Source organism: Aspergillus fumigatus, chromosome 3 (genome assembly GCF_000002655.1).
Source record: "Aspergillus fumigatus Af293 chromosome 3, whole genome shotgun sequence".
Lineage (NCBI taxonomy): Eukaryota > Fungi > Ascomycota > Eurotiomycetes > Eurotiales > Aspergillaceae > Aspergillus > Aspergillus fumigatus.
This window is the reverse complement of record NC_007196.1, coordinates 1,344,058-1,356,663: the sequence shown is the minus strand read 5'-3', so window position 1 is coordinate 1,356,663 and position 12,606 is coordinate 1,344,058. Positions and strand designations below refer to the sequence as shown.

Here is a 12,606-nt window from a genome sequence, read left to right as displayed (position 1 = left end):
TACCTAGTCAAATTCCGCATCCACTCCCGCGGACCCCGCTTCTCATTACTGGCCTTGGGGTCTATCTACAGTTTACTCCAGTTTCATCTCAGGGACTCTTCTTCTTTTGCGCTCAATACCATCAGTACTATGGTCCTATCGTTTCTCTGTTTCTGGTTATTCTCCGCTACTCATTATTAGAAGACCTGTCGTGGTCTTATGGTATGAGTTTTCGTTTCGCGGCTTTTCGGATGCGCATGATCTCTACACTTTACCCTGCGCGTTCCGTATAGTCAGACTGATCCCCCTTCGATCTTATTTCCTCTTGTGTTCTATTTTTAATCCATGAGCCTTTGGTTAGAACGGGGGTGGAAAAAATAAGGATCGCCTAAGGAATCGTGTTTTCCGTGTCACACTTGATCCGTACTGTTTTCGGCAACGTCTGGAAAAGATTGAAGAAAAGGAAAACAAAGGAGAAGGGGCTATTATCTGGACGATGAATAGACCTCCGCAAGGCCGTGGTCAGCCACGTCTCGGTGCTACATGGTATCCAGGGGGCCAGGATGACTTTTACATGCCAGAAGTCATATCCCCCTCTCCTCAAAGGTGCGATTGCAGATTGCATATTTCAGGGGACTTCCCCCACCCGATTAGTAGCGTCTAACAACACTGCTGGTACGCGTTGCTGACCTGATGCAATCAATTTCAACAGGGTCATGCCGGAAGTTCCTGAAAACATGCAGGACAATATAGCCCACCTCGAGCACGAAGCGCGGATCCCCCACCACAACCAATATGCCCCAGTCCAGCATGATCGCTCACGTTTCCCTGAGCGGTCTTCATCCGTCGCGGTCGCGCAGGGACAGCCGTCACCTGGCGCAGGTTACGATGCCGCGCATCATGAGCACTCCGCGGTCTACGACATGGGGCCTTCTACCGTTTCTCCTTTCCCTGTCCTGAGAAATCCTCCACCAAATGTACCCCCGACCGACGAGCAAAGAGAAGCCAGTTTGGAGCGAGCCCGAATCGCTGTTCTGTCGTCCAACGACCCGGAGATGCAGTTGGCCTGGGCTCAGGACGCTCTCGCCTACGTTGAGGTCGCGGTGCAAAACGAGGCTCGTCTCTCCTTGATTCAGCCTCCCAGGCCGCAGACTCCTACCGTGGAGCGTCAGTTGAAGCTCGATGCGATGAACATTGTGAACTTCTTGGCGGATCAATACCACCCCAAGGCCGATTTCATCAGAGGCATGTGGCTAGAGTTCGGGAAATTCGGACATCGCGTGGACAAGAAGGCAGCTTTTCGCGCCTATACGAGAGCTGCGGACAGGGGATATGCTCGGGCGGAGTATCGTATCGGAATGCAGTTTGAGAGTTCTGGAGAACCGGAGAAGGCTATCAAACACTACGAAAAGGGAGTCGCCCTTGCTGACTCCGCTTCTTACTACGTATGTTCAGGACAGCTTTTCCGTCACAAATGAGCTCCTTGCTAATACCACGGCCGGCAGCGTTTAGGCATGATGATTCTCCTTGGCCAGCATGGTCAGCGGCAGGATTACCAGATGGGGTTGGATTATATCAGCCTTGCTGCGCAATCTTGCGACGAGAATGCGCCCCAGGGTGCCTATGTACGTGACTTTCTTCTCATTCACGCTCTTAACGCTCTGAGTCTGACATGACGTTCGACAGGTTTATGGCATGCTCTTGGCACGGGAACTCCCGCAGGTCAATGTACCAGAAAGCTACCTCCCCCTGGATCTTAATGCTGCTCGTGTCAACATTGAAAAGGCAGCCTATCACGGATTTGCCAAAGCTCAGGTTAAGATGGGCGCCGCTTATGAACTTGGTCAACTCGGCTGCGACTTCAACCCTGCACTATCCTTACACTACAACGCGCTGGCTGCGCGTCAAGGGGAGCCGGAAGCGGAGATGGCGATCAGCAAATGGTTTCTCTGCGGTCATGAAGGCGTTTTCGAGAAGAACGACGAGTTGGCCTTCAAATTTGCTCATCGCGCTGCGCTCAGTGGATTCCCGACAGCCGAATTTGCGCTTGGATATTTTTACGAGGTTGGTATTTACGTCGATGTCGACCTTAAGGAAGCCAGAAGCTGGTACGCCAAGGCAGCAGCGAATGGGAATAAAGACGCTACAAGCCGGATTGACAGCATCTCACGGTCGAAGACCCTGTCGAGGAAGGATCACGAGAATGTCGCGATCGCCCGCATCAAGTCGCGCTACGGGTCGCACCAGCGTGAGAGTTCTCTAGAATCAACGCAAGAGAACCTCGAAATGCCCGATCCATCCAGGATAAGTCTCTCAGACACTGGACACTCCGCCGCGCCTTACCCCGACAGACCAGGGTCCCGGTCCCGGCCCGTTTATCCACAGGGTTACTCAATGGCCGACCCACGCCCCAGCTCGGCTTTTGGGATCAACCCCAATATCAGTGCGAATGCGCCCAACTACAACCGGGCCGCGTCTTACGGCCCAGGCCCTCAGAATTATCGTAACCCGGGCCCCGGGGTACCACCATCGGTTGGACCGATGAGTCCGACAGGTGTGCATAGCCCATCGGGAACACCGAAACTCGATATCGGTTACTCAGCGCCACTTGATCAGCCTCCTAACACTGATGCTCGGAGACGCCCTCAACGGCTCGATGGTGCACCCCCGGACCGGAAGCCTGTGCGAACTGCTGCCTCCCCTCACTCCCAGGCAAGCTCGATGGGATCGCCCCGGCCGCAAGCCTCACCTTCTGCTGCGTCGTTCCCCCAGTCGTCTGGAACGTCAACTCCCAACCCCTCCGGAACCCCCGCGAGCGCAGCAAGCCAAAAGCCCACAACACAACCTTCCAAACCCTCCGCAGGGGGTCTGCCCGGCAAGGGTCCAAAGACATTCGAAGAAATGGGAGTCCCTACTGCCCAGAAGGATAGTGATTGCGTAAGTTTTTCATTTCTTCCGGATCGTTGCAACGAAGCTAACCTCTGCCTTAGATCGTCATGTGATACCCTTGCCGAATGATTCCGGTCATCGATTCTCTATCTTACGTCTTCATAGGAGAATTTCATTTGATACAGCCATTGTCCCAACCGGAGCGAGTAAGGCGGCGTAGGAGAGGCCCTGATGTAGCGAATGGCCTTCACCGATGGTTTGTCTCACCTCTCTTTGGACTTCGAGCCGGTCCTTTTCTTAATGTCTTTGAAAAATTGCATTTCCCCGTTTAGGGGGTTTTCGGAATGATTTTACCATATCTTCCTATCTTTTGTATGTGTGGCAGCCATCTATTCCATTCGAACAAACATGGAAGATTTTGTCATGGTTCAGCGTTCTTGTCTCCTCATTTTTCTGTGATTTACTCTTTCCCGGTTGCTGCTGCGATTTCCCAAGGCCGATCTTGTTCTGCAACTCTTGGAACAAGACTTGTATGTATATCTAAGAGTTGATGGATAGAATTTTCCACGTGACGATGGTGTCCCTTGTGTGATTGCTGGTTTATACCCTGTACAGTGATGAATTTGAGTCAGAACAACGACGTGCCGGTTCCCCTCACTCTCTTCTATAGTCTATACTCTCTCCGGCAGTAGATTGGCCACTCCACCTCTGTCGCCATGACACAGAAGAAAGCAAAAGCGGCCGACATGTTGGATGGAGGTAAGCCGGCAAGATTTGCTTCAGGACCTCCGTATGCTCCCCGCTTACATTGCACACCTAGGTGCTAAGGACGAAGCCTCATTGATCCTGGATTACCTTCGTGGGTGTCATGTTGATTCGCAAGAATCTTCTCTCAACTGCATCTTCGACTGTGCCTGCTGACTGGTCTTCTAGGGAAGCAAAAGTAGGTCTAAGTATTCTACGTTGAAATTTGCTATCTTCAAATACTTAACGTTCACAACCAGTCGTCCTTATTCGGTTCGTCCTCTTGATTATGAGCGCCTGGTGGTAATGTCCCTAATGTTCTAGCATCTCAGGCCATCGATGTTTCTACGAATTTGCATAACAAGGTGACGAAAAGTCAGTACGGGCGTCTCACTGCAGGCGAGTCGTCTGGAGGATTCTGGCTGATGTCGGTCCTATAGCGCACGCAGCCAAGGTCTTGCGAGAATTACACCGGAAGAAGGAGATTGAAGCCCGTGTCTCAGGTGCTCAGCTTCATCCTTTGCAAGCAAAGTGCCTTGGGGAACTAACTAAACCTTACCTGGGTTTTAGGAAAACACACGGTTTACCATGCCGTTCAAGAAGCGTCCGACGAATTTACGATAGAAACCATGGCGATGATGAATGAGAGGAACGGGCAGCTTGAAAAACAGTTAACAACGCTCAAGACTAAGGAAAAGAAAGCGCGAACAGAGTTAGCGACGCTCTCCACGAAGCCATTGCTCTGCGAGCTACGACACGATGTCGGCCAACTTGAGCAAGAAACGCAGGCAATTTCATCTCGTCTCAAGAAGATTCAAAAAAGAGATTCAATCCAGATGTCTCCGGAGGAGCGAGCAGAGTTGGGAAAGGAATGGAGGCGCTGGAATAGGATTGCCAGTGTCCGTAAGAGGATCTGTCGGGATTTATGGAGTAGATGCTTGGAGGTTTCACCGGACAATGTGTGTCGAGAAGAGCTTTGGGTAAGCACAACAACTCTTGATGCGGCATTACGGCGTCGATCTGCAGTAGTCTCGGCTGACTTTGGCCATCAGGAATCTCTGGGTCTGGAAGGATCCCTCCTCCGTTGAAATGCTACATAACTGATCAGAGAGGGGTAGAAAAGGTAGGGTGCCGTGAGCCATGCGGACTTCATGGTCTTATCGCGCAATGACTGCTCCAATTGTCCTTTGGAACTATTGTCTCCTGCGCACTGGATCTTACAGTCCGTTTAGAGGCTCGTTATGCACAGCACCTATGTTGAATCCTGCGGCGTACGACAGGACCGTTACGATAAGTGATTAACGTGCGGGGAGAGGACAGGTTTTGTTTTTAAGGAGAGATGAGTATGAGCAACGAAAATCGAGGCTTCTGAAAACTATCAGATGATATGGGAGCTGGGATGCATCGAGTTACCGGAGGGGGAAAGGGTGAGATTATATTCAACTCTATACTTAGGTAATGGTGCACGAGACTCGATCAGGAGAAAGACCTACCTAGGTAGTATGACGCCTTCGAGAATGATCATTCGTTGATGGTACAAGCTAGATATTAGTTCCTATGGTCATAGCTATCATCACTCGATATTATATGCAGCGCGAATCCCTTCCTTCTCTTTATATGGTACACAGTCATGAGGCGGGTTAACCAACCGTTGCGGAATGAAGAGCGTCAGCTACCTGATTACCTAGCATCATTGAAGACCATGAATATCATGCACACATTGATGCTGGAATATCCTCCGATCGACCTGTTTCATTGACAACGACAATATAATAATGTAATAATATAATCATATAATGACCTTGAATACCACTCAGTACCAACAGAGTATGTAAGTACGGACTATCTTACGATTCCCCACCTTGTTGTGGAAATCTCGCCGTGCCCAGTAACTATCTATACGATAACATGACTACCCTAAGATACTTACAGTGTACTAGATACCAGGTACTACTCCGTACTCCGAGTAGACCAATACTGACTAAATTAACCCCTCCGGATCTTCCAACGGTCTTGACTTCCCTTCCGTTTCTGCCTCATCGTAGCCAAAGGGAGTGTCCTCACTCACTTACTCACACTCTCTTTCTTATTATTCCTATAAAAGTTTACAGGTTGATTATCATATTTCAGAGTCTTTCTTTCCGGTGCTCTTGCCCTCGAACATCGCCATCTCTCTGTGAGATGAAAAATCGGACTCCTCTTCCCGTCCCCTCCGGAGCCCCCTCTGTGCAGAACGGCCATTCCCGCAATCCCTCCTCCGGCTTGGACATGGCTGCCCGCAGTCCTCCTAACCAGAGCAGTAAGTACAGACCAGGACTCTTCTATTTTTTTTTTTACCCCTCAATCACATTCTGCTCCCTTCTCCAATCGCACTTCGGTTACCTGCAAGATTGTCGCTTTCCATGACTGTTTTTGCTCCGCTCCTCACTTCTCTTTGCGTGAAAGAAAGAGAAAATCTGATTTCGGTCGCTATCTTCTTTAGATACCAAGCATGTTCCCTGCAAATTCTTTCGCCAGGGAGCTTGCCAGGCCGGTCCTGCTTGTCCTTTCCTACACTCTACGGACGCCGCGATTGACTATGCGCCTTGCAAATATTTCACCAAGGTACGACCGGTAACTGGATCTATCTTGTTCCTACTTCTCCTCTCATAGCGGAGGATATAAGCAATTTCCTTCTTTCTTCATCCTGGATCTCGAGAGCATGGAGTTGACTGGTTTACCTCTCTACACAATTAGGGCAATTGCAAGTTCGGAGCCAAGTGCGCGCTGGCGCATATCCTTCCTGATGGTCGGCGCGTGAATCGTCCAACTCCCGGTATGGGAATGGGTGGAGGCCATCTCAATCTTGGAGGACGCGTCAACCCTCAAGCCTATGTCAATCAAGATTCGGCTTTGACAAACTCGGTCCTCTCCCAACAGCGCTTGGGTATTCATGATCCTCGTTACGCTTCGCAACTGCCGCCTCAAGAGGATTTTAGTACTCTACAACAGCAGCAGCAGCAGCAGCAGCCACACCCACCGCCGTTCGACGCCATCCCTACCATAGATGCAGGTTTAGCCTCGGATGCGGGTTCGAAGTATGGGTCGCCAGCGGAAGACACGCGTTTCCCTATGTCTCCGAGTCACCGTTACCTAACCGCTCTTGACGCACAGCTCCCGGCGTCGTTTGACAGTCAAGGCATTTCGCACGTTGCTCGTTATGGGCCCGTTGCCGCGTCCGTGCCATCGAAGTTCGGGTTGGATCTGGCCTCTCCTCCAGCGCAGAGAATGGGTGGTCCGTCAGATGTACTTCGTAATCTCCGTGACACAGCGTATGGGTCTGACTTCAGGAAACCCTCATCGTTCATGGGGTCGTCCCCCCCGGGCATTTCCGAAGATGGGGTAGGACCGAGATTTTTACACTCTGCTAGGCCAGTGAAGTCGCGCATGCTTTCGGCCAGTGTTCCTCGACCCACAGTGTTGGATGACTGGGACGACAGCAACTTCCCCATGGAGGAGGATTATCTGCCGATCAATTTGCACGATGATGTCCTCACCCCTCAGGAGAAACTCCGACGCCTATCGCGCACAGATCATGATCTCAGTTCCAGCCACCGCGATTTGAGTGGACTCGGTATGACCAGCACGAGCTTCTCCAAGGTCGGTTCTCCACTGGCATCCAGTCCATCACGGTTTGGTGCCTTATTTGCCAAGCAACGCCAGCAGAAGAAGGATGAAGACTCCCATGGTACATCCTTTTCGCACATCGGCTCGCCTCTTCGTGAGTCCTCCCTCAACCTAGGTACCAGTCCCAGCTTGGGCCCCATCGGAAGCCGACAGATCTCCGGCGATGTCTCTCCATATGTGACCAGCCCTGGCAGGCAGTCGTCGACATCCATGATATCTCAGCAGCTGATTAGCATGTCTCTTCACCCTGCTCCAACCCGCCACTCTCCTGCAGTAGGCTCCAACAGCCGCCTGGACCGTACAATCTCGTCGCCTGTCAGCACGAGCAAGATCGACGAAGAGCAGAGTGATCTAGTATTCTCCATGGAAGAAGAAGACAGCACCAAACGGAACAGTACTTCTTGGGCCACCAATAAGGTGGAATCTAACGATGGGGCATCGACCCCAACAAGCAACTCAGGTTTCCAGCCATGATGTTGTTCAAAAATGATTATCTGGACCCAAATCTGCACATACATCCATGACAACATTAAAGCGCGGAGTTTACGAGCAAAAAGGAACAATTGGGAAATTTAAAAGGCAAAAAAGTTTGCACCACCAGTTCAAATTGTGTTCATACCTGGACATTGGAAGGAATATAACGGTCTTCTGGATGCCCTGATATTACCCCTTCTGGGGCTGCCTCTTCATCGTTTCGTCATCGTGTTTCGCATTTTAATGGGAATTTTGCATAGAACGGTCGAGCGCACAATCTGGATCTGACTCTTCCTGTTTTACGACCTCAGTCACTTGGTCTACTAAATGAGCATTTTAATTCGGGGTGTCTTGTAACTCGGTTGGAGGAAGTGCCAAGACTGTTGTCATTCTTAGAATTCTTCCTTTCTTTTCTCTTTTCTCATGTCGATTCATTTGGATTAGTGTCCTATCTTTAACGGCCATTCCGAAGGTCTGCGGACGAAGGAAAGGTGAATTCGACTCAGGTCCAGCGCCAGCGGGTCGACGGTTGATTGGCCTCTATCATCCAGTAGGTTATCATGTGTATATTCTTGGTCTGCATTGTTCAGTCTTGACTCAACCACAACATTCTCCTTGTTCTGCCTCCCATCTTTTCTTCTCGGGTGGATACCACGAGGCAATGACATGTCCTAGCACCCCTTTCTTACTGCCTCCTTTGTCTATCCCATAATTCAGATATTGGGATTAAGCTGTCCATGGTCATACTCGATATCTTGTCCGCTTTACAGTCAGCGCATGGTGCGCCTGTGTACGGAGAAATCGGGTGATTTGTGCTTCGGGTAGCATCTCCCAGCTTTCCCGCTACAACAATTGCTTGGATGTGCAGGCTAAAGTGATTGGTGTACATATCTGACCCAAGCAGAGGACGCTCGGACGCCCATGAAGCGCATGCCTAATCCTAGCGTCTGGTCTCAAAGGCCGGTGGAGGGATTTCTTGGACTTTCAGCTTTCATCGCAGTATCTTAAAATGCTGGTAGTGTACACAAATGGTGTTGTCATTCTCGCTCTGCCCATACCAGACTCCTGAATATTACGCGCCCTCCCTTTTCCCCTGTAATGACAAAACCTTCCAAAGTAATAATGTGATAACGCCGAAGCTCAAACAAAACACAGTCGCCTTGTTATTCTCATGGAAAGGTCACGGAGAGGCACCAATGACACGCGACGAAGAAAGTGAACTCACTGCCTGACACTAGATCGTGGGGTCAATATCGTCCATATACATAGCACTACCTTTAAGACTAACAGTGGTCGCTTTGTTGGAATAAGCCTGGATTTGAGCCGTCTTCTCTTGGGAGATGTGATCAGCTGTGATCCTGCGTGCGCGAGCGTCGGCATCCGCTTGCTTCGCTGTCTCTGCTTGGTTCGAGTATAGATGATCGTAGATTTTTTCCGTGCCAATCATGACATGGCTTGTCATGATCTCAATAGCCTTGGCGGTCAACGCCTCTACATGGGCAGCGAGGCTTGTCCCTTCATCAGCACGTAGGCGTTTGACTCGCTCCTCTCGCTCGACTCTCTCAAGATCGTCTTTCCGTTTCCGCTGCTCGACAAGTTTCCGACGTTCCGCCTTAGCAGCCAGATATTTTAGGGAATGACCTAGTTTTTGCTGAAGGGATGAAACGATATCGAGTGGCGGAGCAGAGAAGAAAAGCACATGGCCCGAGTCGTCACAATGAAACTGTTCACGAATATCCTCGGGGATTGCTGCATTTGCCGCCTCGCTGAGGCGGAAGACCTCAATTGGACGAGGCGCGTTAGGGTTGTACACCGACGCAGGCGGTACGTGCACACGACCTGCCTGATATGGCGTATATGGGGTTGGCTGAGCCGCCGCATACGGGTGCGGTACCGGCGAAGGTTGGTAAGCAGGGGAGTGAGGAGTTTGTGGTACAAACGCGCTAGGGCGCCTCTGCAGAGCTGGCTGATAAACCTGGACTGGTGGTACTTGAGGCTGTTGGTAGGCAACTGGAGGCGCAGGAAGAGGAGAGCCCTGTGTAGGAGGTATTGGGGCAGCTGGAGAGCGCGCAGGGACTGGGACAGCCCCAACCGCAGGAGCCGTGCCGGGACTACCGACGCTTGGTCGCGTAGAGGGTTGGGTAATTACTGGCAGACGAGGAGGGACAGTTGACAGTACTGGCTGGGGTAATGACGGGGGCGGAGAAGGAGTCGGTTCAGGTGGCGGAGATTCCTGTCGAAAAAAAAAAAAAAATCCAAGTTAGTATCCCACGATTCAAAAGGGTCTACGAACGAAACTCCCGGACCAACTAGGAGTTGAGATACTCACATTCTCGTCGCGTGGACGTCGATGTACCGCTCCAACAATGGGCGGCGCATTATCGGCGCCCCAGGTTGGTTTTGGCAGATCGTCAGTTTCCTTTGCATCACTCTTCAGCAAGTGCTTGATCGGACTCGGTATCTTCTTGATCCTTCTAGGGACATCAAAGAGGTCCATCTCGTAATCTTTTTCTCGCACTTCATCTGGAAGGCAACTCGCCCATGTTTTAATCTTGTTGAGCTTGTGCTTCTCCTCGTTATAGCGTGCTTCACAGACGTATACTTCCTTGTCGGGAGGAAGGCCTCTAGGGCGTCCGCGGTTGTACCGAGTAAAGAACATGACGAAGCAGCGGTCGACAACCTCCTCGATCCGATGATCACGGTACTGGCCAGTCTTGACCACCTCATTGGGATAGAAATGTTTCTCAAAGTGGTGAACTGTCTGCTCTGGACGGTAGTACCAGCAAGCATTAACCCATTTTTCGCCTTCAGAATCCTGCCATGTGCGGTAGATTTGTGCGACGATGGGCTTGGTCACATCGTTCGGATTCTGTATATGAACCCAGTCACCCACTTTCCAGAGCTCACCTTTGTACAGAATGCCATCCGGCAATGGGAGACGACCGTCCTCCATCAGATATTCGCTATCAGGTTTCCTCTTCTCAATCTCAGCAAGCCTCCTCGCCTCCACCTGCAAATCAACAGCGTCCTTGTATATCTGACTGTCCGGCTGGTTGTAGGCTTTGGCATTGTTGAACATCAAATCCATATCGCGCATAAAATGGTCAACTGAGTTGTACTTCTTGCGCTTGGACTTCCGCTTGATAATGTCGATCGCAATCGGCTCCTTGATTTCAACATAATAGTCCGGATATGTAGCTTTGTCTGGCAAGCGTTCAAAGTGTCGCACCTTGAGCATGCCAAGAGGCCCTTTGAGCTTGCGGATCCCTTTCAAAACTGCCTTAATTCTGGCTTCCATGGGGGTATCAACACGCGGAGGCCGGCCCCGCTTCTTTCTGAGCTCTGGGTCGGCTGATTTATGCCCATCATCCTTCCCTGCGTCTCGTTTCCAGCCAGGGCGGGGGCCCCGCTTCTTTTTGCGACGACCATCATCATCCGAATCATCCTCGTCATCCTCGTCATCATCGTCCTCATCTTCCTCATCTTCCTCCTCGGGAAGAGGATCCGCCTCCGGAATCTCTCCTAGATCGGGAAGCTCGGCTTCTTCTGCGGTGATGATCCCTTGTTTGACCAGCTTTTCGAATTCTGCTATGAACACGTCCTTATATGGGGAAAGAGGATCAGCACCACGGTATTCACCAACGGATATCGAGTCAAAGTCTTTACGAGTGGTACGAACCTTTATGACGAGCGCATCCTCGTATGCTTGTGAATTTGGCCGATTATATGTCTGCGCATTGTGAGGGATCTAAAAGAGAAGATAACAGCATGAGTAAAAGTTATGACTAGGTGGTTCCATAATAACAAAAAGGGTGCGAAACTTACCAGAGCGCAGTCTCGCACAAACTCCGCGAAGTTCTTGTACTCTCGCTTGTTTATCTTCTGTTTCAAGATACTGAGAGCCATGGGTTCTTTGATGATCTCATAGTAATCAGGAACATTGCGCTTGTTCACGCTGCGCTGAAACAGTCTTGACGGGTCATGGCCACTGTAAAGCGAAGAAAGTCAGCTAAAACTAAACGGCGCGGACACAGCTCGATCGGTTGAGACGTTGAGATTGCGGTTTTACTTTTTTGCTGTTTTGTTCTTCTTGAAGTTGCAAGGGGGAAAAGAAAAGAACCTACTCCTCTTCTCTGAATTCATAGATAGCCAGAACAACGTCCATCATCGACCTCCATTGCTCGTCGGTGACGCCGCCCGTCGAAGAACTATCGCCCTTGCCATCATCCTCAATCGATTTAACCGGCTCCTCAGGAGCGGGTTGAGTTTGCGACGGCTCCGACGCCTTTTCCATGTTGTTAACAACACCCCTACCACTGAGAGGGACACCCACGGTCAGAATGCGGGTGCAGAAACACTCAAGATAGCCGATCACAGTCTTTCAGGGAGATGCAGATTGCTCAATCTGGCGCGCGAGAAAAAGATGCCAGATGAGGAGAGAGGTTCGCGCAGTAATTACGCTGACTCAGCGAGTTTCTGTCACAGCTTGGCCGGAACGATACCATACGGTAACTACCAAGATGAACGTTACCTACCGTCCGGGCACTGTATATTTACCTACCTATTTCATACAGGGGACAGGGGCATTCATTGGTATCTTATGCACATCCAAATTTCTAGCGGACCTTACCAATTGGTTAGTGTCTGATGTTCAGCAACCATCAAGCCTTTGTCAAGATCAACCTGCTCTTCTACTCCGTATCAACGAGAGATAGGTGGACTAAGTCGATATGGATTAGTGTTAGGACGGGCTAGTGCGGGGATGGGCTCGCAGCCTCCCGGCTCTGGACGCATGTATATGGTACTTTTCTCTTGTCGTCAATTATCTTTGAGCCTTCCATATAGCACCATGCG

General features: G+C 50.7%; 4 protein-coding genes across 4 annotated transcripts; 3 read left to right on the top strand and 1 right to left on the bottom strand.

Annotated features, from left to right (window-relative positions):
• The first annotated feature begins 2 nt into the window (after positions 1–2).
• On the top strand, positions 3–3,524 carry AFUA_3G05580 (uncharacterized protein). The gene is made up of 5 exons (XM_077804332.1): positions 3–585; positions 692–1,424; positions 1,485–1,604; positions 1,666–2,916; positions 2,970–3,524. The coding sequence occupies exons 1-5, from the start codon at positions 476–478 to the stop codon at positions 2,979–2,981; spliced, it is 2,226 nt and encodes a 741-aa protein (XP_077660488.1). The 5' UTR covers positions 3–475; the 3' UTR covers positions 2,982–3,524.
• A 521-nt stretch (positions 3,525–4,045) lies between these two features.
• On the top strand, positions 4,046–5,034 carry AFUA_3G05575 (uncharacterized protein). The gene is made up of 2 exons (XM_077804331.1): positions 4,046–4,115; positions 4,183–5,034. Exon 2 carries the CDS (start codon positions 4,242–4,244, stop codon positions 4,698–4,700), a length of 459 nt encoding a protein of 152 aa, XP_077660487.1. The 5' UTR covers positions 4,046–4,115; positions 4,183–4,241; the 3' UTR covers positions 4,701–5,034.
• A 629-nt stretch (positions 5,035–5,663) lies between these two features.
• Positions 5,664–7,752, top strand: AFUA_3G05570 (putative spindle poison sensitivity protein Scp3; the record flags this gene model as incomplete). Its single annotated transcript, XM_749951.3, has 3 exons — positions 5,664–5,911; positions 6,095–6,216; positions 6,349–7,752. Exons 1-3 carry the CDS (start codon positions 5,794–5,796, stop codon positions 7,750–7,752), a joined length of 1,644 nt encoding a protein of 547 aa, XP_755044.3. The 5' UTR covers positions 5,664–5,793.
• A 1,234-nt stretch (positions 7,753–8,986) lies between these two features.
• On the bottom strand, positions 8,987–12,046 carry AFUA_3G05560 (putative RSC complex subunit (RSC1); the record flags this gene model as incomplete). Its single annotated transcript, XM_749952.1, has 4 exons — positions 8,987–9,985; positions 10,082–11,500; positions 11,578–11,740; positions 11,877–12,046. The coding sequence occupies 4 exons, from the start codon at positions 12,044–12,046 to the stop codon at positions 8,987–8,989; spliced, it is 2,751 nt and encodes a 916-aa protein (XP_755045.1).
• Positions 12,047–12,606: the final 560 nt, after the last annotated feature.